General features: G+C 41.8%; 1 protein-coding gene across 1 annotated transcript in view; it reads left to right on the top strand.

Annotated features, from left to right (window-relative positions):
- Window positions 1–27,501, top strand: part of CYP2W1 (cytochrome P450 family 2 subfamily W member 1) — a 173,249-nt gene that overhangs the window by 13,116 nt on the left and 132,632 nt on the right. The window contains exon 2 of the mRNA XM_069646468.1: window positions 5,870–6,032. Coding sequence (XP_069502569.1) covers window positions 5,870–6,032 — 163 coding nt within the window. The remainder of the gene's footprint in view (window positions 1–5,869; window positions 6,033–27,501) is intronic.

Raw genomic sequence — 27,501 nt, 5'->3', positions numbered from 1 at the left:
TGTATCCATATCATTTTTGTACAGAATGATTTTATGATAAACAACTAAATGTGACATTGTATCTAACCTGTTGTTTAAGATGTATGAATTGCAATTGTTTTTATTGATTTTATGTACAATTTTACCGAACACTTTGATTTGATTTTTTACAAACAAAATGTACGACTTATGGCTCATATGGAGGGTCCTAGTCGATTCTTGGTCCTCAGTTTAATGAAAACTTCCAGTTGGACCAGAATTCTAATGCCAGTGGACCATTGTTTCAATTTGGACCGATAGCGCGTTAAGAATGATAGCTGAAATTTCTAAAGTGCACATTCTGGAGGCATGAGGATTTGCACATTTGGAGTGTGTGCCATATAGAGCAACTGGGAACAGTTTGAAAGTTGGATAACTGGAGCATTACAAACTTTACAAGTGAGCACTGCAGTATAACCTTAAACGATTAAGTGCTAAGTGGTGCCAAACCGTGCTGTTAGTGAAGGATTATGTATGGGACACTTCAAAGCAGATTCTGCAACAACGCAGAGCTCTACAGTCAAGCGAACTTCATTTTTACCCCCTGCGTTCCATTCCAATCATCATCTTTACAAATGAAATACCCTATTACTTCTTGTGACCATCCAATAAGGAGAAGACGCTGCTTAGTAGGAGATTAGTTCTCAATGAAGGGCGTTATCTGTGCGCGATATACTTTGTTGATATTCTCTGCAGGTGTGCTTACTAAAAAGGGTCCAGGCCAATGAACTGCTGTATACGCTTTGTTCCAGAATTGTCTGTGGTAAATGCCCATCTGTTTGCTACACCACGGGATCATTACTCTTCAACTGAGGGTGTCATTTTCACCTCTTATTCTTTTTGGGAATGTTAAGACCAATGGGCTGGTATTTGTATGTTTGAAGAAAGAGTAGAGACTAGAAAAGGTTTTGAAATCTAAAGAAATCCCTGAATTGTATGTCTCCTGGAAGCTGTCTCATCTTCATTGCTTAGTGATATGGCACAGCAAATAAATTATTCACCCTAGACATTTTGGTTCATATGAGGGCACAGAATCTCAGCAGAGCTGACTCAGCCCTATGTTGATCTGATGTTCATCAACTGAACTCTGTTAAATTGGGTAATAAGACCTATTATTACAGTGCTTAAAAGCAGTAGGAAGCTGGCATGTACAGCTATTTACCAAAAAAGTAGGAGTGTGCCAAATAGTAGATTTAAGTAATCATCTGAATACCGAATAGTTGAACAAGTATTCGGCCGGAGCCGAATATGAATCCAAATAGTCGCCTTTTTTAATAAACAAAGTTATGCAGACAAGAAAAACGCTTTATAAATTAAAAACACACTTTAAAATAGGTATATTGCAGTTTCTGTGCATTAATCTGGACAAGTTAACTAGGGCTATCTTTCTTCGATTTCGATGGAACTTGCTACTCACCAAACAGATCCTCGTAAGATATGGCTTAATTTTTCCTAATCGGTTTTCTTGTCGTTTATCTGGGTCATGGGAATCTCTTAGGGACTGGGTGATTGAGTGTATGGCCTTAGGGGGTTTGCGATTGCTATATTTTGAGAGGTTTCTGCTATCAAAATGTCTGGCGGGGAGGAGAACTTGTAGTTGGTTTTATGAAATCACTGAACTTGGAAACTTCTTTTCTAAAAAATCATTTGACGATGAACTGTATGATCATGATACATTTTTATTCTTTTAAATTCAATTGATGATTTTGGTTTATTGTTTTCATTTTGTTTGGTAATTGGGTTGAACTGTTTTAAGGTTTTATAATCAATTGTATTTATATTAACTTTAGACTATTGTATCCTATGAAAGAATGAATGCATCATGAATTTTTCTTGTTATATTATTATTAAAGGTTAAATGTTGTTTTAACCATATAATAAAAAAATAGCTATATCAATGAAACAATCAATACCACTTTTATTCGGTACAGAGCCATAAAAGTAAACACAGCAAAAAATAAAATGTCATACTAAAATTCCATGCTATTGTAAAATAATGTAGACCCATTTATAAATACATAAAATTAAAGAACTTACAAATAAGTAGAAAAAGAAAAGAATTATTTACAGCACAAGTTAATTTATGTATTTTCAGGGCATTTGGTCACACAATTTCAATAGTTGAAGAATGGGGCAGAGTATATACTTGCAGACCACACTACTAAATTATACTTAATTAGACCAGGCCACCCTACAATTTATTTAGCATTGTTAACTTAAGGTCAAGAATCATGATTGGCCTGAACACATAATAACTGCCAGGGTCATTAAACAATAGCAGAGAATAAGTACATTTTACAGGCCTTTCGTCATTGTCACAAGGCACTTATTACCCAATATGCACTTCAGACCTCACCACCCATGCTCTCTGGATGCATTCGGCCACTGTAAGAACTGTCTTCATGTCGTCAGATCTTTTACATAAATACAAAATGTCAGACCTGGTGCGGATTCTCGCTGTTCTTAAATTGAGATAAAGTGCTCTCAAGCTCATGTCATTGGGCATTAAAACATAAACTGGGCAACTGTCTCCTCGCAAATGGTACAGCGATGGGCATAAACCTGTATTCCCTTCTCACCAAGCCCTTGAGTAGCCAGCTTTAAAGTGCCCAACCAGAAGTTAGTGAACAGGGCATGAGCACATAGAGGGTTGAGGCAATGAAGATATTTTTCAAAGCCAAAGTCGCCTTTAATCCTTGAATAACTTGTAGCTAGTTTCAGACGTCTACATGCTGCCATCATGTTCTCCGTATAATAATCTGTACAAAGCTTACTTTTAATTCTGGTAGCAATGGTTTGTTAATCTGGGCAGGACATGTCCATAAATACTGCTCGCCCAAGTCTTGCAAACCTTTGTTAACATGGACTGGCCATGGCAGATTCCTACCACCTTTCATATTTAGAACATTTACAAGATTGTTCCTAAAAGCCATCGTATTAGGGGTAATCCATAGCCGTACACAATATTCTAAAGGTTGTGTTGCAGCAATAACAACAATGGGGCACAGGCTGGTTCCTAGATGCAATAATGCACTATGTGTGCCCTTTGGTAACATAAGGAGGGTCTTTAGAAATTGGATTCCACAGTGGCTAAAATCCTTGCATTTGCGTAGCCCCAAATCACTGCCCCAAAAAGAGCTGCAGATGCAGACTGCTTCATATACAAATCCAATGCTGGTTTTATCGCCCCTTTCCCGTGTCTATTAAAAAAGGCTCGAGTCCCACCATTATATTTTTCCTGAGTGGCTGAGGACTTTTCCACCTGACTCGTTCCGTACCCATTCTCGTTAAAGTGTATTCCAAGATAGTCATATGACCTGACTTGCTCTAAGACGATACCCGCAGGCCTGACTTCTAGTTTTTGTTCTTTCCCAAGTTTTGGACTGAAAACCAGGGTCTATGTCTTGTCAGGGTTCAGACTCAGCCCTAGTTCACCACACCTCCTCACGAGGGAGGGATGCCAACCCAACAGAGATAGTTGACATAATCACTGCGTCGTCTGCAGTGAAAAGTGCAGGATACTTGTTTTGGCCCAGTTTTGTGGGATCTTTATTTTCTTCCAACAGGATTTTAAAAACCTCCTCTATATATATATATACAAAACGGTTGGGGGCTAAGACACATCCTTGCTTACTCCTTCGGTCACATCAAACTGTGTAGTAACCTCTCCACCCAGTCCTACTGGGACAACTGCCTTGTTGCTTCTGTACAACGATTGAATAGTGGAAACTAAACACTTGGGCATATTTCTTTTGGCCAGTACCTACCACAGAATTTCCTGTGGGACGCAGTCACATGCTGTCCTTAGATCCACAAAGGTGGCATACAATTTCATTTTCCTAAGGACTGTATATTTCTGGAGGTGGAAACTCTGGTCTACTGTGCCTTTTCCACACTGGAAACTCACCTGCACGTCATTTGTTCATTTGTTCATTATTCTCAACCCAGCACTGCATATGCTTCAGGACCACTTTAGCAAAGACCTAGCCTGAGCTATCCAGCAGAGATATATGGTGATAGTTTGCCGAGTGCTCCATTCCCCCCTTTTTTTAAATGGGCACTATCGCTGCTGGTCGCCAGGAGTCGGGAATGGAGTTGGTATTGGCACATGCTTTAAAGAGTTTCCAGAGGACCGGTGCCCTAACAGATGGTTTGTCTCTATAAATGCCTACTGGGACATCGTCAGGTCCTGCTGCCTCCCCTGCCTTCTGTGTCATGATGGTAGATTCCACGTCTGCAACACTGAACTCTAACTCTCACTCTAGGACTTGAGATAGTAAATGTATACCTCCAAAGATTCACAGCCCCACACCCACCTCCACACAGACCAGAAAAGTGACTCAACCAAGCCTCAGCAGTTATTTTTATTTTTGTATTTATTTTTTTCATTTTTTAAGTGCACTAGGCCCGATGGCATCAAGGTTCTGCATGTTAATGTCCCCTTTGACCTCTTTGCCTGTTACTAATTTCCAGAAGGCTGTGATATGCCCACTGTCCAAAGCCACTTCAAGGCAGTGCCATTTTGATTTAAGGTAGCTTTGCTCTTTTAATTTTGTTATTTTCTTGGGTAAGTCACAAGAGGAAATATATTTCCAATTATTTACTTGAAGGCTTGAATAATTTCCCCATCCTGGGTTCTCTCAGAGGATATGTTGTCAATATGCGGAAGCGCTATCTCATAGAGGTGGGGTCTAAAATCGGTCTGTTCTAGCTTTACCCATCTAATACCCCTACAGGCATGACCGGATTCAGTTAGATCCTGGTTTTCAACATTGGTAACCTGGGTCAGCAAGGATAGGGGTGCCAACATAAGAGAAACTGCTAAGTGCCTTCCGCAGGCACAATTCCCACTGAAGCAACTTTTTAACCTCAGCCTGCAGGCAGAATGCAGTTCTTTGCTGTAGGCACACTACCTCCTAAGCTATTTTACTCAGGGTCTGACACTTACTGAAATCCCTACAACAGCTAGATTAATCCACTAAATTATATTATTTGGATTGGAAATCGGTGGAATTGGAACCTGCAACTTTCAGTTTCCTCACTTAGGTCATCAGCAAATCAATAAGTGCCTACAGAAAATATCATTTTCAATAGCGACTTCTTAAACTGTTCCAGCTCAGTGGATTTTAACTGCAGAATACAGGGGAGACCAGAGATACTTTCAAAATATTGAGGGTTTTGCTTGAGCGCACCCCTCCCCAGCAAACCACCCGATGAAAATCTGTCGAGCACATGAACGACAACCACTTTTTTTGGCACTTTCACACCTCTGCTCTGCCTGTACTCAATCAGTGGCAGCAGTCATTATTTAATGATCCTTTTAAAGAATAAACATGACATGCCTAAATGATACCGGGCATGAAATAAAAGCAGTAGTTAATGTATTAGGTAGGGGAAACTATTCAGCTTTGAGCGATAATTAATAAAGTATTTGGCTGCAGCTGAATAGCTCATTTTCAGCAAGAAATTGGCTGAATACTTACTTGAAGCCGAATTTCAATACACCCCTATCCTAAAGTGAAATAAATTATTTCATTGAAGTGTGCACCATAGGTGCGAAGGGGTGATACTACTCAACACCCCCTTCACTTGGCCCAAAGCAATTCGATGTGTCTGTGTGTTGAGAATGTGAGGTGTTCCATAGCACATTTTGTAGGAGACCTACAACATACCATGTTAAGCCACTTCCTCGTTGAACGTCAACTGCATTTATATAACAACCACTAAGAAAAGGTCATTTTCATATGGTCTCACAGCCAATTACACAATTGTTAATCAATTACCGCAGTTAGTTTGTGCAAAATAGGTGTTACTGCTACAAATTTAAATTCTTTTCATGTTTTTGTTTCAGCTTTCTGAGAAGCATGGCAACATCTTCACCGTACATTTTGGACCCAAGAAAATGGTGGTGCTAGCTGGATATGACATTGTAAAGGATGCCCTCGTCAATCATGCAGATGATTTTGGAGACAGGGCCGACATACCAATTTTTAGGAGACTGACCGGAGGGCACGGTAACACAACCCATTCTCATACCATGCAAAGTAGAAACAGTCCATGAAAGGGTCCTTCACACCACTCCCCATATAGTTTCATATCTTCCTCTTCAGACTTTCTGTTTCACTTTCTTGGACACAGATTCTGCACTTAGACTTTTTTGAGTAAACACATTTTTAATATTGTTATATCAATAACTCTGATCTTCAGACAAATGTCCATTCTGAAGTGGTTCACACTTCTCAGAATATGGTAAGGAGTGAACATAGGGCAAGAACCAAAGTTCCCTTCAATCATTTCCCTTATGGAAAGGGAGGACATAGGTAGGACAGGCTCTTCAAAATCATTGTCAGTTCAAGTGGACACCATGACCAGCTTCAGCTATGATGGGTTTCAGTCGAATAGTTAGATTTGCAAAGTATCATTGTTGTTAAAAGGAAGAAAATGTGGGTGTTGATATCAGCCCTGAACAATAAGAAAGAGTTGGGAACTTGTATGCTGCTAGACATAATGGGCCTCATTCCGAGTATGGCGGTAAGGGATAGCGGCCACCGCTAACGAGAGCGGTGGCGGTAATCCCTTACCGCCATACTCCGAGTTCCCTTTGCGCCATGGAGGTTTTAACACCTGCTTTTAGCAGGTGTTAAAAACCATGGCGCTAAGGGACCTTGATGTTAATTACGCCACCGTAATTTACGGTGGCGTAATTAACGCCTTCCCCACTCCCATTATGCCCTATGGGGCAAGAATGGGAATGGGGAAGGGTAAATGGGGATTGGGGAATTACCGCCCCGCCAACCTTGGAATGGGGCGGTAATTCCGCCATCCACCAAGGCGCTGCCGGTCCGGGTACGGCGTCAACCAAGGCGTTAATAGCGCCATTGGTTAGCACCGTACTCGGAATGAGGCCCAATGCCTATTGGAGGTATGATGTTCATTGTAACCGTCGTAATAGCTATCAAACCTTCGGTTTCGTCTTTTGAGGGTTGCACTCCCCTGTGCTGACAAAATAAACTATTTTAACTGATCTTTGCAATCATTCATTCCAAATGGGTGAGATAACGACTATTAAAGACCCCACCATATAAGGTTTTAAATTTTTATATTCAGTGAAAAACCATTAGTTGAAGTGTTGTTAAGGTGCTGGTTTAATGCAACAAAACCACTGAAATGTGGCAAGTGTTGGAAGCTAGGTCCCCTTAACCATGAGCCCCCAGTTAAGCGGGCTAAAAGATCACTGATGTCATCACAAACGACATGATTGACAACATTACATATAACATCAATTATGACATTATGTAAGACATCACCAATTAAATTCTTAGAAACTACTGCACAGTGATGAAAGGTCCAATATCATATTTCAGTGGGACCTTGTGTTCGCTCTTGCAAGCTCAGAGCTTACCATATTTGGTCAGTGTGGGACTCACGTAACTAAGATAAAATGTAAAAAAAGAAATAGGGATTTTTATTTCTGAACATTCTAAGCTCCTAACAGCCAGTGCATCATGGTTGATACATAAAGACCTTGGTACCCGGCGGCACCCTACTCTCCACCTAATTTTAAAAGACCTACTGCAAGAATTTCCACCAAACTAACAAAGGTATGCAATCCTGCACTGCCTACTGCTCCCAAAAGTAATTTGGCAACAAAAGAAACCTGGCAGTTCAGGCTGCATGATTTTCTAAAAACTGTGCATTTTCCCTATAGCAAAAATAATGCAAAAAGTAAAAAACATACCATTTATTTCACACTTTATATCTTTTAAACCACTGGATGAATTTGAACTATACCTTCTAGCTTTCTGGCACCTGGTCCAATAAATCTCTTTTGCAAATGTCATTTTTATGCATCCAATGGGTTAAAAGGTTCGAGCCCAAGAATTTGGGCAAATCTAAGGGCTCATAGGTTTCACCTTAACTTAAGGACGACCACTACCTCCTTGTAATGTACAAATGTAAAACAAACAACGAAACATTGTGCGCAGTTGTCATCTGAATATAACTCAACGAAAGCCGTTTCAGAGACAGAATTGTGCAGGCAGCAAAACATTTTATTCTTCAGCTGATTCGGAACAGTTACTCATGCCACAGATGTCAGTTAGCACGGCAAGGACTCAGAGCTTGTCCAGTTTGAACAGACCTTTATAGAAAATAAAGCATTGCACAATTATTAAATGACCTTATATTATGCTAATTTGCATGACTAGGTGTTTTCCACAATTTCTAAATCACAGGACATGTTTTCGCAACTTTAAAACTAGAAAATAGTAGTTCTGAGTGTGACACATTTGCTTCACACTTAGCAAACTGTCCAAGACATAGATTAGCTGTCTGGTTTTCTATTGTATGCCTCACCTAGCTTATCTGCTTCAGCCTACTGCCAAATTATATTTATAAAAAACCTTTGAACAGCACTGTTAGAAACAGTATATTTGTACCATTTAAACTGCTGAATCACTGCATATTGGCATCTGCCCAAACACCCCCTTTCTGAGTTGCACATTCCACTATACTTCTGGGCTTTCAGCACTTTTGATTTTCCATGAGAGTTAAGGCCTATAGCCATCTGCAATGTATGATGTGACATTAATTTGAAAAGGAATTGATTATTTTGCTAATATTATGGGCCTTATTCTACTGTTTTTCTAATGTCTATTGAGTATGTCTGATATTGCTTGTGGCAGAGAGCTATGTTCTATGTTTTTATGTTGTCCTAACAATGTGTGCGGTGCCACCTATTTTCTAATGTACCTGCCTATAATAAGGGCAGCCTGGCTGCCTCAATGAACAATGCTTCTGACTTTTTACAATGGTAAACAAGAAGGCGGGGCACATGCTCTAAATCCCATTTTCCCTTCTTTATCACCAAATAGGTGGAGGATCTACTCCTCTTCAACATCAATCCATATCAACACTCATAATTGTTTACTAATGACACAGTGCTTAAAACCCTGATCAAATCTTCACACTTGAACTTAATAAAAGGGTCTGATCCCTCATGCTTTTTAAAATCATTGACATGAAAATAGACTTCAGCTGTATTAAATAGATCGAAAACACAATGTGTGCATCTCATTAATATTTATTAATTTCTTCTGTAATTATAGAGGGTTTAAAATACCTTTCCAAGTGTCAGAACCTCTAAGTACATTTGTCCAACTCACTGCAGGCTTAGTAATTTGCGTTTAGGCTTGTGCATACATTCTGCTTTAAGTACATGTTTAGGTAAAACTCAGGCAAATATATTTATGACAAAACCCCATATCAAATAGCTAAAGTTACCATTTTGAAGTGATGATAGAAATACAACAAGTGTTGAGAATTACAACAGTTTTGGCTTCTGTTTATGAACTGCACACTGTCATTCTATACTCACAGCATTCTCTAGCTGTTGCCACCCCATGGTCAGGCAGTACCATCATGTGCCATATATTGGCATGATACACTCAGCTAATCACATCATTTGGCATATCTATTTTTTTCTATGGAAATATAGTTACTGTAGCTTCCTTTATTGATGCAATTCTACATCTGCTATAGAACTGAACGGTTAAAAAGGTGATTTAACTATTACACAAATATGTATACTTTAGGCAAATTAAGAGTACACATTCATCTTCTATTAGTGAATTTAACCATTCACAACTTTTTCTAAATAATTCTACAAGTTTTGTTATGGTCTAAGGGAATGAGAATCATTTAAATTGTTCTATGGTTTAAGGATTTTTAATTATTTATTTATTGTGAAACATGACCTCTATTTTTTCCCTGTGTTGACCACTCAAATACACAGGACGTGGTAATCCGTGTCCTGGGGTAGGCTACTGTATTGGCAAGACCGTGGATGGCCACATCCTGCCGACATTGACACACAATAAAGCCACCACCATAACGTGGTTAATGTTTGTAGCAAGGAGTACAAATGTGTTTGTTGTCTGATAAACACACTTCATAACTTCTTATTATAACTATTATAACTAACTCATGTTATTTGCCAGAAATTAAAGATTGTGTTTCCATCCTGTAATGCAGGTTTCATGGGGGATATTCTTCTCTCTTCCAAAACATCTTTGGCGAAGTCCTTTGTACAGGATGGTCATTTAATTTTTTTACACAGAATGGTAATTTAATTCTGATTTTTTTGGGCTGTAAATGCCTTTCTTAGAGTGTCCTTCTTTCATAGATTGTGTCTTTTATTCTGTTGTCACCGCTAATGTAATGCAAGTTTAAAATAAAGCATTTTGAATTTTTGTAAATTTCACCATTGTGACTCGCAGGTTCACGAGAGAAATGGCAACATAATTGTGACAACAAGCTTCAACACAATTCTTAATTTACAGCAACATAAATACTTTGATGGCATAACTGCCTGATTGCGTCTGCCTTCCAATCAATAAGCATGTTTCTATTCTTTGACGCAAACACTATAACTATCTGAGTTTACAAACATATTATATAGTCTTAGACAACAAGGGCTGGGTTATTATCATGGGATAATGACCCGCCACCAAGTTATGGAATGAGGTGAAGCCAAGGGCCATAAGTTGGGCAAGGGTCATTATCTCAAGTGATAATGACCTCTCTGAGTTCTTTAAGGCTATTAGCGCATGTTGGTAGGAGCAATACACGTTCTGGAGTTTTAGAGTGAGAAATGTAAATGAACAAACTGAGTTAGTAAATTAATTGCGGTTTTATTTTGTAGTATTTAAATAATGCGGTTGTCTTCAAGTTAAGCACTTTAACTTGGTTGAACTGGAACAGATTTAAAATTAGCATGCATGAGGTGTCTTGTAAAGTAAATGGTTTCTCTATTAAAAAGTTCCAATGTTTTATCTTTCTCTTTTTTATGTTAATTAGCATGTTGCAGAAAATAAAGAGAGGAAGTGTCTTGTTGAAATATAAATTTGCCTGGAAATTGCATTGTTGTTTCCCTGAAAACTGCATGGTCTGAGTGCAGCCAATACCAATAGATAGTGACTGCAGTCTAAACATTCTGATTGGCTGAGGGGAAGTCATTAACGATTTCCATATGCTAATAATGCTTTCTAACATCATTAATTTTCCTCACATAACAAACAGGTTTCTCGGCCTACCAGCAAACATTAAAACATATTGAAAAACACATGCCATGTTTTACAAAAAGTAGTTATTTACTAGATATACAAAGACAAACATTACATGCCATTCATGTAAACATTTACACACACTTAATTGAAGCACTCCTACAACCTACACAAATAATTTAGACTGACTGCAAACCAAAATGAAAAAAATTCTCTCTTAACAATGCACATCTTTCCCAATAATAATAAACAACCAACAAAATAAAACCACTAGCACTCTTTACAAAAAGAAAGACATTAGGGCTCATTACGGGGTTGCCGGTAGGCCGTGGGTTCCCCGTAAAACCCTTACTGCTGCCTGATATCCCGCTGTCACCGGGATAGCAGAAGGGCGGCAGTAACTGTAAATCCCCATGGAAATGGGGACATGGTGCTGGTGTTTCCGTGACAACCATGACAGTAGGGGCCTGAAAACCCAGCAGATCAGGCCTGCCAGCAGATCCGTGGCCCCTACCAGTATTCTCGTAGTATGGCAATCCAGAAAGGGTCCTGGTACGTTGCTACTGGCACCCTTGTTTCCAGGCCGCCATACTTATAATGAGGCCCATTGTGTGCCAGATGCTCAAAGACTAATGCAAGTGAACAAATGATGTGCTTTTTTCATTTTCATTAGTTTTGGAGATGCACAGGTCACCTTCTTCTCAAAGATGATCAGCGCATTTCAGAAGGGATGGACAGCAGTGCAAACAATCTGCTGGCCAGTCCCATCGCATACATTAGGGTTCGGAGTGCGGTCCTGGCACGAATGTATGACTGGATCCAAAGAAAAAAACATGTCTATCCCTGTTTGAGTGATAGTAATGCAAGTGGGACAGATCCTACTCATACTGTTGTTTTTCCATTTGAAAAATGCATCCGCTTGAGCCTGGTCCAATGAGGTGCAGGGGAATGTCTTTGTTTTCTGCACATTTTGTAGTGCGTCCCATTTTTGAATACGGGGTATGCTTTTAAAATGTGCAGAAATGCACCCTGATTTGCGCTAATGCAAAAAGGGGGTAAACTAGAGCACCATATCCACCCTCAGGTATCATCAAAGATTGCAAACCTACTTTACAAAGTCTAAAATTGTTTGTGGGTTTGCGGCTTGGCAAAGCATTGGCGTATGGGAGGCAAAGGTGTATGAGGGGCGTAGGGTGAAGGCACATTTGAGGCAAAGTTGAGATTTAGGGAAGGGGAATGGACAAGAGAGATGAATGTGAAGGCAGGTAGCATTCCAGAAGTTTCCAAATTGTTGCTATATGAAGAGGTGCGACATGCATTTCTGTCACTTTCTTACGAATGGTGCTAAAGTGTTATTTCACGAGTGGCTGTGTGAATGAGCAATCCTTGCTGCTAAAAATGATTCTGTCAATGAAATGAATAATCAGATTCAGGATATGCTTCTGGGCAGTTATTGAGTACAACTTAATCGATATGGTGGTGGATACAGACAAAGCTGTAAAACTATCCAACAGAATTCCTCAACTCATTCGACGCCCCCGGTGATGTTGGGTCACCCATAATTCTGCTTCACAACCTTCATCTACCTAATCTTTGTAATGGCACAAGGTTGTGTTTTAAAAAATTGCTGTCCAACATAATTGAAGCAACAGTGTTGACCAGGACAGGAAAAGGAGAAGATGTATTCATCCCAGTTTCAAGTGCCTACAGTTCCGGGTCAGGCTGGCATTCAGTATCATGATCAACAAGGCACAGGGCCAGTCAATCAAGTGCACCGGTACCAACTTGGAATCTCCATGTTTCTCCCAGAGACAGTTATATGTTGCGTGTTCTAGAGTGGGTTCCCCGAATCAGTTGCATAACTTTGCTCCAACTGGCAAAACAAAAACATTTCTTTATAAACAAGCCTTACAATGATCATGTACTTTGGTAATATTAAACTTTAGCTCCATAGTTGTTGGCACCGTTGGCATCATGCCACCTATCATGCTGCCCAGGAACCTTCATATTGTTCTCACATACAGTTCCAAGTTTCATAATTAGTTTTTAAGAAGAACAAAACATTGTGTTGTGTAGTCTTTATAAGAAAACATTTTCAAAATATCAAATAATCGAAAAAATGTAGTTCATTTTCTTTTCACCTTTCTTATGTAACCTTTCAAAAAAGCTTGAAGCTACCTTTAGGGATTTCTTGCATGTAGTACCTATGAGGAAAGGAAATCTTAGGCAACGTCGGGTATATCTGCTAGTGTTCCGTACAATTACTTTCACCGCACCTTGAAGTGATAAGTATGAGCCAAAACTAACCATCACTTTTCCTCAGAATTTGGCATTTTATAAATGAAATGTAAAGTGTCACTTGTCAATAATTTTCTATTTTCTGGTTTTAATGCTTTAATCCCAAAGACTGTGCTGACAAAAGTAACAGAAATTAAACAAACTTGAGACAAAAAAGCAGGGACTTGATTCATTTTATTTACACGTTCTGCTCCAGGAGCCTTTTGTGGCAGTATACAATTTAGAGAAAACATATATACACTTTAGAAAGTACTACATGATAATTTTTTTAAAAAGGAAAGTGTTCTACTAAAACAACAAGCAACAATTAGCAGAATGTGCTCTAGTGCTGTACAGTGAGCTATATGGCTAGATGTAACACTTTTGGGACAATCGGGCAAATTCTTTAGACAATGAAATACAAGAAAAACATTTAAGGAAAGTGTATGAAGAAATCTGAAGGCGTATGTAAAGGTAGCCTGAAAGCTATTGGATGGCTTGCTTTGTGGTTTCACAGCACTGTCTGCGTTGTTAAGACGTGTACAAGGGGCTGGGATATTCATTACAATAGTCAAGTTAGAGCTTGCGTTTTTGAGTTCATCGCTGAGCTCTAAAAGAGCAGGAAGAGTGCCTTTTCCTCAGTCCACTATGATGCAGTCTTCATCCGTGAACATTCTTGTATCCACATTCCGATGATGGTCCTCAAATCTTAAGGTCTAGCATAACCTTCACACGGTTTATCCTTTAGCCAAAGGGGAACATTATTTATCCAAGCATCTCTAGGCTCTCTCTGGCTTCTCTTCTCCACATTTGCGGCCATCCTAATCTCCTATCCCTGATCAGAGTTTGTGACTTAGATCAATGATGAGGACATTTGGGTCTTTTACTTGATAATGATCCCTGGCTTCTCATTCCTAAACATTCATTAATCTCTTTTGTTGATTCTGCTCCATTCTTTAGGGATAATTGCAGATTTGAGCATTCTTCCACATGTGTTCCTGCTACCAGAGAGTGCTGTGTTTGTCTTTGGTGGATTACAGCCTCTTCGCTATTCCCCAGCTACCCATTCTTCCTGCTTTTATGCTGAAAGTGGTCATTGTGGTCTTTGTTAACTTGTTTTGGGACATCTTGCTTGTGCCCAGTACTTCTTCCTGGAGCAATGTCATAAAAACCACAATGCTCTTACATTAATTTAGGCAATAACACCCGATCTGGTTGGCCAGTTGGCTGGTTAGGGTGCGATGAACCCCCGCTGGATTGCCTGTTATTGCTATTAGCACCCCGGGTTTTAAATCCGGAAACCCGGGGTGCTGACAGCGATGTATTTTGTATGAATAAACGTGATTTGCTTGCAGCGTCCTGTCATTCATACAAAATACTTTTGTAAGATGGATGCCGCAGATCTGTAAGGTGGGGTTCCATGAGGAGCCTCTCTTGCATTTTCATGCTGGCCTGGGAGGCTGTAGTGGCAGAAGTGGTTGGCTGCCACCAAATGAATAAGGTGGGTGGGCTATGGGAACTTTGATTGAAGGGAAGAGGAGGGTGGTGGAAGATGGCAGGGTGACAGATCAGCCTTCAGATTGCTTGGAAAGCAGGCTTGGATCATGGGATTCAGCTTGTGATCCCAGCAACCTGGTTGGATGGCTCCCCACTCCCGAGTGCTAATTTAATTTCTTGTTATTCTTTTCCTTTATTTGCTGACATTCTTATTTGCACATTTTTCTGTTCTCTTCAATGTTGACCCTTGCTGCAGACCCAAATACAGTCTCAGAAATGGCTGGATAATATAAGTAGTGTTAGCGACAAGTCTTTTTTCCCCTCTTCTTCTGCTTCATGCTCACACAACCCCATGTTTCAGCCTGCTGTGCATTTACTCATGGGAAAAAAACATGCAAACCAGCCTGGTCTGTGCACGAAAGATAAAGTCCAGCCCGAACTGCTAGGTCACATTCCTTCTGCACGAGACCACATGCAAACCACAGACATGATTTCACCCATTGCATGTAATCAATGCCTTGTGGCTTTTGTCTTTAGCCACTGCAAGCTCTGGACCCACATTGGACACCTCCATTCCACATAGAGTGACAACATTGAAGGGGACATTGAATGTTTTTGACACAATTACAACCACTGAAATTGTGCTGTGCGACACTTCAAAGCATGCTTTTTCAGCCTGTCATGCCTTTTGTGATAAAGTTTCCAGTTGGAGATTGGGCGCCACTACCCGCTCTATGATAAATGGTACAGAGGAGGCACCCTTGAGATACTCTGTCCAACACCAGCCTCCGGGTGGGTGCTGAATCCCAATCCCTGAGCAAGAACAAAAAACGCCCTGCAAATGCCGCTCTCATCCGTGCAGGCCTCTTAGTTATAATCGAAGCACCTTCCAGAAAACTGGTTAGAGGACATGGGAAGAGTCCACAGATCAGCTGGACCCCTGAAAAACCTGTTACAAGACCTAGGTCCCTTTGAGACACTTAAGTGAAGCCAACGTTAAACTTACCTGAAAGTGACCCCTACCTCAAGAAATGTTATCCCCATAATTTAATAAAAGAAGTTGGCTGTGATAATAAAAAGAAGACAAGTTAATCTGTTTTCTTGGAAGAAAGGCTGGTGGAGATGTCTATTGCAAAGCCCCGAACAGCTGCAATAGATTGGAACATTGGCTCAACCATGTGGAAAGAAATACCTGGTTTTCAGGGAGACTTTCCATGCATCATGTGCTTGCTTGCCTGGCTGCTCCTAATAGGTATTCACAAGCCGCCCTGAGGAAGGCTGGCTTAGAGCATGGTTTGAGAAGCACCAGCCCTGTAGAGGAAAGGTTCTCATCAGCCAAGCTGTGACCATGAGGCTGAAAACAAGAGGTTCATCCAACACTAGGAAACTTGCTCAAAGGTCTGCTAAGACAGATTCTGGAGAATGTGATACACGTCAGGATTTAGCAGTTCAAGTGCACAGTAAGCCATAGATGTGTAATTCAGAAACCTAGTTGCATCTCATCACACAATTATTAGGAATGCTCACCTATAAAAAAGGACCTAAGACCTGAGATTGGTTGAGAGTTAGGAGTCAGAGGCAGAGCGAGCTGAAGATTGCATGTCAGCGGCGAGGAAGATAGTTAAGGAAATGAGCCAACGGTAAAGATAGTGGAGAGAGGTGCTGAGAAGGTGGTGTGAGAAACTATGGGAGAGGAGCGAAAGTCAAATGAGAGAGAGGTGAAAGAAAAGGTGGTGTACCATAAACTACAGAGAAGGAGGAGGAAGAGAGAAACTAGTGGAGGGGGGAAAAGACAAGGGGGTGGCTAGAGAAACAATGAAGAAAGAGGAGAGAAAGCCAGAGGAGGGGTGAGGCAAAATAAAAGGAGGTGTTTAGAGAATCAATGAAGAAAGAGAAGAGATAGCCAGAGGAGGTTGGGCAAAAGAAAAGAAGGTGGTAAAAGAAACAGTGAAGAAAGAGGAGAGAAAGCCAGACAAGGCGGAAGGCAAAAGAAAAGGAGGTGGTTAGAGAAACAATGAAGAAAGAGGAGAAAAAGCCAGAGGAAGGGGGAGGCAAAATAAAATGAGGTGATTAGAGAAACAATGAAGAAAGAGGAGAGATAGCCAGAGGAGGGGGTGGCAAAAGAAATTAAGGTGGTTAGAGAAACAATGAAGAAAGAGAAGAGAAAGCCAGCGGAGGCTGAAGGCAAAAGAAAAGGAGGTGGGTAGAGAAACAATGAAGAAAGAGGAGAGAAAGCCAGAGGATGGGGTGGCGAAAGAAATTAAGCTGGTTAGAGAAACAATGAAGAAGGAGAAGAGAAAGCCAGGGGAGGCTGAAGGCAAAAGAAAAGGAGGTGAGTAGAGAAACAAGGAAGAAAGAGGAGAGATAGCCAGAGGATGGGGTGGCAAAAGAAATTAAGCTGGTTAAGAGAAACAATGAAGAAAGAGAAGAGATAGCCAGAGGAGGGTGGGCAAAAGAAAAGAAGGTGGTTAGAGAAACAATGAAGAAACTGGAGAGAAAGCCAGGCGAGGCAGAAAGCAAAGGAAAAGGAGGTGGTTAGAGAAAAAATGAAGAAAGAGGAGAAAAGGCCAGGCAAGGTGGAAAGCAAAAGAAAAGGAGGTGGTTAGAGAAACAATGAAGAAAGAGGAGAGAAAGCCAGTAAAGTGGGAAGGCAAAAGAAAGGAGGTGGTTAGACAAACAATGAAGAAAGAGGAGAGAAAGCTAGGGGAGGGGGAGGCAAATGAAAATGAGGTGGTTAGAGGATCAACAAAGAAAAAGAAGAAAAAGCTAGAGATTGGGGATGCAAAATAAAAGGAGGTGGTTAGAGTAATAATGAAGAAGGAGGAGAAGGAGAGAAAGCCAGAGGAGAGCAAGGTGAACATCAGGAGGTGGACTCTGTTCAGATGAACTGTAACAACACCTTTGCTATTTTCACTAAATTTGAACATTGTCTACAGGGCATTAACTCGTTGGGTTGTCAGGATCCAGTGATGGAGTCTTCACTAATGACACAAGCCACAACGTTTTTAGTGGATCTGAGATATAACCCTGAGATAAGGCGTTATTAACAAAATCAGTGAGAACAAGTATGGGTGCATCAAGACAAAGTGAGAAGGGCAGAGGATTCCGGAGCAGGAGGAGATAATCATAACTTTAATAATCACTGAGCTCAGCATCAGTGGTGATTTGTTTAAATTGGAAAACGGATGAGGGTGGGGTTCCCGTATATGATAGTGTAATGTTTAAAGTTTCCTTTTGCACTTTGGTGGCATTCCAAATTTGCAAATTTTATGGATGTTTGTTTGAAAAGAGTCTGTGGAGGAGGAGTCAAAAGCCTCTACTGGAAGTCCCGCCCCTAACTTGCCTGTATGTTGGGAACCGGAAATAGTGACAAAGGAGAAACCTGTAATGATGCCTATAACATGAGCAGCCTTCGAAGCAAAGTATCCATTAAGAAGACCATTCTTTATGTATCCACGAAAAGCTGACAGCCTCTTGGGGAAGATCCCAGAAAAGCACTTGAAGACAGATGAAAGAAGAGACTGGTGACGTCACATGAAGTAAAGTGACAGACCTCAGAAGAAATGACAAAAGAGAAGGTGCATATACCATATAGCATCTGATGACGAAGTTAAGAATCAAGTAAACTTTACGTGCGGAATGAAGATTGCACGTGTGAAGAGCATGGAAGAAAATTAAAACCATTTTATAAGTAACCCAACTAGATTAAGTATTCGGGAAGGTTGGCTATACGTAGTGAATAGTGCAGACGGTGCTGCCAAGATATATATATGTATAGGAATCTGGAAGTTCCACATCATATTTTAGCAAACTGAAAATCATGTGAATCGACGGACTTGAAGTGTGGCGCAGCAAAATAAGCCCAGCTGGAGATGGAAGGAGAATTGAGAAGGGCTGCCTGGCCCAGTGTCAATGATTGGGGCAGCAAAGAAACTGGTTAGCTATAATGGAAAGATACAATGAACGAGAAGGCGAGAGCTGAGCTCCTGTTAAGGTGCGACGGAAGGACAATGAGTGCCAAGTTTTATTAATTTAATACCATTAAATACAACAAAGGAGCTCAACGTGGCCTCCAGTCACATGGTCAGATGAAAATAGACTTTGGGTAAACTTCACAGAGACCAGAAGATAAGAGCATGCTCGCACTCCCTTCTATTCCCAGGAGCAGTGATACTTGCGGGGCTAAGTTCAAAAGACTATTCTCATGGCAGACAGCTTGAGTGATGATAGATGATGGGCTAATTGGGTGGGGAGGCATGGTGAAGTCTGACCCACCAGCACCTGGGGTACCAGCTTGCATGCTGCTAACGAGTGGAATATTCCAGAAGGGTACAAGCGTGCCAACCAATTATAAAGGGTCACGTATCAAAGAGCCCTATAGTTTAGAGATCCAATAAAACCATGTATTTGATGACGCTCACAATTACTTGAACTAGGGGTGGGCAGAGTTGTCCACCTGACAGTAGAGACCCAATCACAACCCCAACCCCCCATAGAAAGTATACCTAGATGTTTCCAATTACCCAATCAAAGTCATACATACGTTTTCTTAGCTTGCCATGTAGTATGACATCAATGATGATGAGTTTTTAGTATATAAGTGTGTTTTTTTATGAACTACGTTGAGATTTTACTGCAAGACATCCGAAGATGTCTGTTGTACTCCCTGTTTTAGATAATTGTTATTAAAACACACCAAGTCTTCTGCCAACTTCCTGAATCGGTTTTATTATTGATGTGTGAGTAATTTCTGCATCCCCATCCACCCTGTAGAGTGTTATTTTGTCTTAAAGGGCCTTGTGGTTCAAGTCGTGAATGGAGTAGAGTTATTCTGATGTAACGAGCATCGAAGGAAGCAGCTGTGCTTTGTTGTCTAGTTATCTAAGGTTGTATTGGTGAGTTAGCTGCATGTTCCAATGACAAACTAAAGATTGTCTGTTTTTGCTAGAACAATAGCTTCTTTATACTGTTTCCTTATAATCGGTAAGTGTGTTTGAACTAAAAGGTTTTGAAAGATTGTTAAAATATTTGCTAGTTTTGCAACACAGCATGTTGGAGTGCTTTTTATAATCTATGTGATTCGATCACACCTCAAAAATGTAAGACCGAAATTGGTCGGATTCAGGGGCGGATTGGCCTGTCGGCTGATCGGCCCGTGGCCGAAATACTTTGGCCTGGGAATGGCTGGGCCGGTTTCAAATGCCACTTCTGGGGCCGGTTTTATTTTATAAATGATGTTGCCTGCCATGCTCGCCGTCGCCGCACAGTGGCACACAGATGGATGTATTCATGTGTGTACATTGCACATTCATCAAAGAAAGTAAACACTTAGTTACTTAGTGTTTACTTTGCTTTTATGAATGAATGCAACACAATAGAGGCCGTGCTGGAACTGTCACCTTTGTGGCGGCAGCCAGGAGGCAGGCAGCCCCGGCCTGCCCCTGCTCCGGCTCCCTCAAGAACACCAACAAATGGTGGGGTGGGTGTGGGTCAGTCGTGTGAGCTGAGGCTGAGCTTGTGAGCCTCGAGTCCCGTCCATGTTTGCTTTTGAAGGTCTGCAAGCTACCTGGGGTGGGGGGAGGGGCTGTCCCGGAGCTGCAGCCTGCCTGACTACTGACTTGAGCTCCGTCGGTTCGGGGCAGGGCCAGGGGGGCTGTGTGGCTGTGTTGCTATAGCAACAGGCTGAGGCAGCCAATCACATGCACAATGTGGATGTCCCACGAGCATAATGGGCTGGGTCATGGTGCGGCCACCATACCCCAGCACATGCTGACTGAGAGCAAATTTGGACTCCAAGGAAGGAAGTGGTGACTACGATGGAGGGCCTGCTGGGACACTGTGAGCAGGCCTCAGGTCAGCACTAGGTAATATCAGTAAGGTTGGGTACTAAAAATATAATATGAGGTACACCAAGCCTGTCTTTTGTTGGTGCAGCTGCTGGCTTGCTAAACTCCATTAAATCGTGCCTTGAAACACTTGTGTATAAGTGCTTTGTAAATGCCATATCATAAATGCTGCCCTTTTTTCTTGTGCGGCCGTGGTTAGCTAATGGTCATTTACCAGAACAGACACGTTGTAAATGGCAGGGTTTTTGTTAACGTACCGGATTCAGGATGGTTAATTGAGTGTGAGATTATGCCTTAGTGCATCGCCATGGTAGGGTTTGCTGAGGGACCAGGTGGGCAGTGCTGGAAAAGATAGCTCAGAGGGTTGAGCACTTCCGGTTTCAAAATGTAACTCACTTCTACTTTTCTTTTATGTGCATCCCAAAGGTACCGCAGCCCAACTTCTGGTAATGCATGCACTCATGTGTAGAGCCAAGAGACCGCTGCGATACTAGACATTTACATTAGCTGCCGCTGCGACAGTGCATTGGATGACACAATTGCCCGGGCATTTCGTCTTGTTCCAACATGAATTGCAAGGGCCAAGCCTTATGGCAGCCGCCCCTAAGTGAGATGAAGATCCCTTACGCCTGGGTGGCTGCAGCAATGGACTGCCATAGTCTGTGCTTGCAAATACACAAACCGGACAGGAATGTTTTTGTGGAAGTAATGGGGCCTTCAACATTCGTTTTGCACAGTAAATTACCGTTTTGCTGCTGGGTAAGCGCAGACCGGTTGGAGCACCATGTGCTCTTTCCATAGAGTGTGCGTGATGTTCTGGATTTTCCTGTTGGTACGGCGGATGGAGTGGCTACAGTTCCTCTTGCTGATCGGTACACACACTGCAGTGTGTGTATTGGGGCTTTTGTGCCCTTGTTGGCTGGATAAAGCAGGTAGAGGTTGCGAGGAATGTATCCTTTGTTCTATTCGCAGGAGGACATCTCATCCAAAGATGACCGAATAAGACAATGTTATTGCAAATGTGTGTTCTCTTTTGAGGGACCTCAACGCAATCTGAAAATATGTTTCTGAGGGGAAAACGTTTTTCTTGATTATGTATCAAGGAAAGGGAAAGTAAATATATGGGTTACATGGCAAAACCATGCACTCTTGCCCTTAATAGCAAGAGCCCCACGCTAGGGACAATCCTAGTTCGGTTCCTATTGTTATTATGTTACTGGCTATGAGGGGCGTTTATATTGGACAATGTTACACGCCTATATAGGTTTGTCAGCAGAGAGGGGGCTCTATACGTGGGCGGCCCCAATTCTGTTGGGTTTGTGGTGCTGACTACTGTTCTTAGCCGTATGCACACTTCTGCGCCGCTGTCTTTTTCCATTGTCACAGCCTTGTTTGTGCTTGCTCTGTCAGATTCCAGTAGTGCTTTTCTTTACTGCTTGCTTGTGCCGTGGTCTGTGGATGGTGTAGTGCGCCCATGCACATTGTAGGTATAGTTGCACTCCAGAGAGCGTGAAGTGTAAATTATCTGGACATACAGATTTTCCGGGGTACTTGGTGCTTAGGCATAGCTGGGCATGATAACACGCATTGCACTGTCTGCCAGGGCATGCTTGTGCTATATGTGCTCAAATTGGTTTGGTAACGAACGGGTATAGAAACAGATCACAATTTTAATTTGTGGCGCTTTGGTGCAAAGAAAATGGTGGCGAGTGACATAACCTCTATGACTGGGGGAGCTTTTACATATGACAAAGAAGCAGGTCCGGCAGTTGTTTATAAACATAGCGAGTGTGGATTCATTTTGCATTAGGAGAAGTGTAGTTTACTTTTGGCAGGGCCTTAAGTGCCAGGCTATTATGCAAGTCTTTGATAGGAGCAAGAATTACCGAAGTGCCAATTGAAGACCATGCTGTTGGGTGCAATTCAAAAGGGGCATGGGAGTTATGAAAAGGGCATTATTTTATGAGTTGCTGGGGGAGTGTGTTTTGAATGGGGCGCGCAAAGGATTGGATTAGCTGTTGGTGTGGATACAAACAGTTTACAGTATATCTTCCGCCTGGGGCACCTTTAAACCGGCAGCATTTCCTTTTTATGTTTTAGAAATGTTTTGTCCAGTCTCGGTATTGAGAGAAGCAATAAATGCTGGGAAGCGCACAGGCTTCATGGTTGTGGATTATAATGAAAGAGTGCAGCCGGACAGAAACGCATTTATGGCACAGTGGGTTTGGTTAGTTAGTCACCAAAGGTTCATTGCAAAGTTGGCAAAGGGGCCAGGAATCTGCAGGTTCGAATCCCAGCAAGGCCATATCAGCCTTTCATCCTTCTTGGGTCGATAAATGAGTACCAACACAGGCTGGGTGATATTGGGCCTCATCACGAGTCTGGCGGTAACCCTTAAATGCGGCGGTAGGGCTATTACCGTCGCATTTAAGGGTCCGCCAGATCATGGCCTTTGCGGATTTCCCCCCAGCTTCTAGCTGGGGGAAATCCGTGGCAAATTTGCCGATTTTCAGTAATAGCGCAAATTTTACCCATTGGAATTCCCGAATGGGCCCAATGGGGAATGGGCACTAAGCGTTCCGCCAAACCCATGATCCGGCTCTAATAGCGCAGGGAGTTTGGCAGTAGGGCTAATAGTGCCGGTGGTAATAGCGCCGGTGTTACCGCCCAACTCGTGATGAGGCCCATTGTATGCATATTTGTTCTATAAAAAAGTGCTTAAGCGTAAGTGCTATACAATAACATATTGGGCCTCATTACGACCCTGGCGGTACAGGGTTAACAGCGCCGTAAAAGGTGCCGGCGCCGTTAACCCCGTACTGCCTCATTACGAGGTCCCCTCGCAGGACCTGGTAAGTAACGCCTGGTCAAACCAGGCGTGCTTACCGGGTCCTGCGAGGGGAAGAGGGAGCAAACAACAAGCCAACTCGTAATGGCCCGTTGTTTGCTCCCTCTCCCATTCCCATTCAGCCCTATGGGGGCTGAAATGGGAATGGGGAAGGACCGGGTCCGGGTCCTTGGAGGGAGGAATTACCGGGCTTTCCGAACTCGGAATGGCCCGGTAATTCCTCATTCCGGGGACCCGGACGCGATTTCGGCAGCAGCCATGCCGCCAATAGCGGCATGGCTACCGTTGAGGTCGTAATGAGGGCCATTATTATTTGACAATATGGATCTATGCACACAGATATTAATGATACATATGGTGATCCATTCTTGTTTGAAATGTAGATCACATTAGTGAAATCATAACCATATTTTTCGTAGTGTACTTAGGAACAATGCTATTTGATGCCAATTCCTGTTTTGTCAAGGGGTGAAAGGTTGTGTTTCATTGCTTCCCAGAATGTTACTTTCGGGTGGTGGTCAAATGACATCACTTCCGGTGATGTCATCAGAGGTCAAGGGTCGCGAGGCGAGTGGTGGGCCACTTTTTTGAGGCGAGGGGTGGGCCACTTTTTTTTGGGTGTCCGGGCCTATTTCTTGCCCAGTCCGACCCTGGTCGGATTGTATGCTGAACTCCATACTGCACAGGCCAGAGTATTATTTCCAATAAAGACTTCTTAATTCTGGGCATCAGTCAGCAAATGTCTGGATAAAACAGTTGCAGGTGCGGCAGAGACACGATTTTCGTTCAATGCCACTCCAAGCCCCCGCATATTTAAACACTGGTGATATATTTAGGCAGAGATATGTGATGAAGCGAAGTAACTTAGGAAATCAGAGCTTGGTAAGATAGCTTCTTGGTACACCAGGTTCATGGGCCTGCATGGTATATTCTATGTACCATTTCTAATTTGAGAGTGCATTTATATGTTGCACTCTATCCCAATTCAATGATTTCATTTTATGTTTTTGGGCAAATATACAAAGTTCATTTTCTTTAGGTATGTCTAGCTCTAGTACTTTCCAATGCTTAGAAACAGTATTTGTCAAGTCCCTGTATGCCCAGTTGTCTTTCGTGCCTTTCACATGTTCCGCCATTAGGGTCATTGAAGTTTCCCTTTTTTCTTCACCATGCAGCAGCTTTGCATACGATTTACACTGTGCCATTTTCCAGAACATATAGAGGGACGTCAGCCCGAGTTCTAGTCATAATACCTATATGGGGACTGACTTCAGGAGGCCTAGAATGGAACATAGCAATTTTCCTTCAAGTCCCTTAAGCCAGCCAATGTGCTTTTCCACCAATGTTTCCAAGCTGTATATGGCGCATGGAATGATGCTCTTTTGATATACTTCCAGGAGGCCTTGGAAAGAGCCACCACATTTCCTGTTAATGTAGTTTTTAATCGCCTGCCATCGGCCCATAACCTTTACGTGAAGTGTATCTTTATAGAATGTAATCGCTGTTTAAGAGCCAATTGGCCACCCAAGGTATATATACAAATTTACCCTTGCAAGACATTTTCCTCCTATGTGCCATTCAAAGGGGTAGTTCACTCAAAAATATTATTGGCTAAAAAGAGTCCCTATGTAAAGTTTTGAGCAAATGAGCCTCAAACTCAAAAATTTAAAGCACTAGGAGGCATCCATTTTGTAAAATGGATGAGCCTCCTGTGATGCCTTTTCAGCACTAATGAAGCAAAAGCCAGTCAGCTGTAATAAACAAAAGCTACCACTGGGTTTATTTTTGCTTCATTGGTGCCGGAGACCGGAGAATGCAGGCAGGAAAGCTACATCTTGGTAAGTGCTCATTTCTTTTTTTAAATAAGCACTGCAAATATAAAAGCTGCAGTTTTCTTTCTAAGTTTTCCGGGCTGAATATTTCCTTTATCTGTATCGATTTTGTTACAGGCCAAACTTCCTGTTTAGGATGCAAGGAGGAGCTAACACATGTTTTTAGACCGTTCTTGGTTGCCCTTTCCATTTCCGTGTGTACTCCCAGGATTACCACTTCAGGTTGATAGTGGTAATGTCTTAATTGCTCTTAATGCTCTTTCCATATGTGCTCCCGGGTGTACGGTATCACTGCTGTTTCCTCCTTGTTGGAATTGTTTGATCACTATCTTTGTCCAACATAGACATAGGTATCTTATGCTTTGTCTGTTCTTTTCTATATAAGGCATAGCAATCTTGATTTTCTATTCAGACTATATCATGCTGGTTACTGCCAATGCCTGTATGTTTGTTTTTTCCTCTGGGTTTGCCCTTCAAATGCAATGTGCTTTTTGTGCATTTGCGCTTCTTTCTTTCATTTGTAAGGGCACCCGACCTTTTGTTTTGTAGTCCGCTTAGAGACATTTTTATGGGAGGGCAAAAGGGGCACTTGCCCAGGGCCCCCACCTTGGAGGGGGCCCCACAAGGCTGCCTGATCTGAAGAAGTAAGATTCCATTGCTCACCAGTCTTAAATAGCACACGTCAGGATATTTTATGGGGTGCTGCTGAGGCTCTAAACCCATGCCTTTCTGTTTTGACAAGTACATTCTGCCTTGATCAATTTCATCATGTATTGCTGTCTGTGTTCACCATGGTATACATAGTTTGTGTGTTCGTTACGGCACAACTCTGTAGCATTCTTTCCTTCCTGTGGGAATTACGTTGATCGTGTGCAATAGGCAACAGTGAAATGCATATTGATAAATTGAGTGCCACAATGGTTCAGAAGTTAGCTCAGTGTGTGAAGCACCCTTTGCTGAGATATGTGTTCATATGCAAAATTAGAATATCACATTCCAGCAAGGCTGGCTGAGCCTTTCCTATGTCTGAAGTTTATAAACCTACCATTCATATGTACTTGGTTTTGCAGAACAACATCTGCTATTATCAGCAATGTACCTGCACCAGGTAGGGGTTGCTATAAAAACCCTACCAGTTCTAGAAATTGGTTTGTTCAGATGGGGTGTTGTAAAACCTAGGCAATCGCCTCCAACGATGGCATAAACTGTTAGTCCAAGAGGTGAATACGAATCTAAATTCAAGACTATGGAACAAAAGTGTCCATGCTTGTATCCTGAATTTGCCAGCAGATGATACAGTGATTCTGGTCAAATCATTTAATATATCTTCGATTACTGTGCTGTCTTCTGTGAGGTTTGCCTTCTTTCATGCTGCTGTTATCGTTTAGCCCATTACCTGATCTTTCTTCTTATGTTGGCCATTTGGGTGGAAGGGTTGGTAGACCGAAGTGAGCAGACCAGATGTTGCAGGCCTCAGGCAAGCATATTTTAAGGTCTGCGTGTTTGCGTTTTTTGTGTCAAAGGTTTTTATGCACTTTTTTAAAAATGAAAATGTCACAAGCCATTGTTTTGGAAGTATTCAAGGTTTTAAAATACAAAAGACAAACCCAGATTAAATAGATTGATTGGTATGCTGGTACTTATATACGTCCCTTAATGGAGAGAATGAAGCTAGAACCATTGCCATTTTGCATAACACCCTTCTATAATATTTTGTTGAAAAATTGTCATGTTTGGTAATGTGATTTGTGTACTTTCCAAGTCCGTTTTTTATAAAATGTGATTCTTTTCAAGTTCTTACCATGAACTAAAACAAAGTGTTCAAATGCAGAATTTGCAGAGTTGGCACAAATTCCAGGTTCACCCCTTCAACCTTTAACCAATGTGTGATCCTGGGCATCTCATTTAATCTTGTATTGCCTATCCTCTCGATATTGCCAGTCCCTAAACCTTTCAAAATGGTCAGCCCCTCAGAGTGATTTCCTTCTCATGGTGTGATCTTCATAAAAGACTTATTCATGGTTTCACTCGCTCTAGGGTTGCTTCCACTTTAATAGTGCGTATATTTATATCACACACCGCAGGCATTTGTTCCTTTGATATCTAATGGCAACCCTATT

Source organism: Ambystoma mexicanum, chromosome 2q, assembly GCF_040938575.1.
Source record: "Ambystoma mexicanum isolate Mex_15411 chromosome 2q, UKY_AmexF1_1, whole genome shotgun sequence".
Lineage (NCBI taxonomy): Eukaryota > Metazoa > Chordata > Amphibia > Caudata > Ambystomatidae > Ambystoma > Ambystoma mexicanum.
The sequence above is the reverse complement of the archived record's forward strand: the minus strand, read 5'-3'. Positions and strand labels throughout refer to the sequence as shown.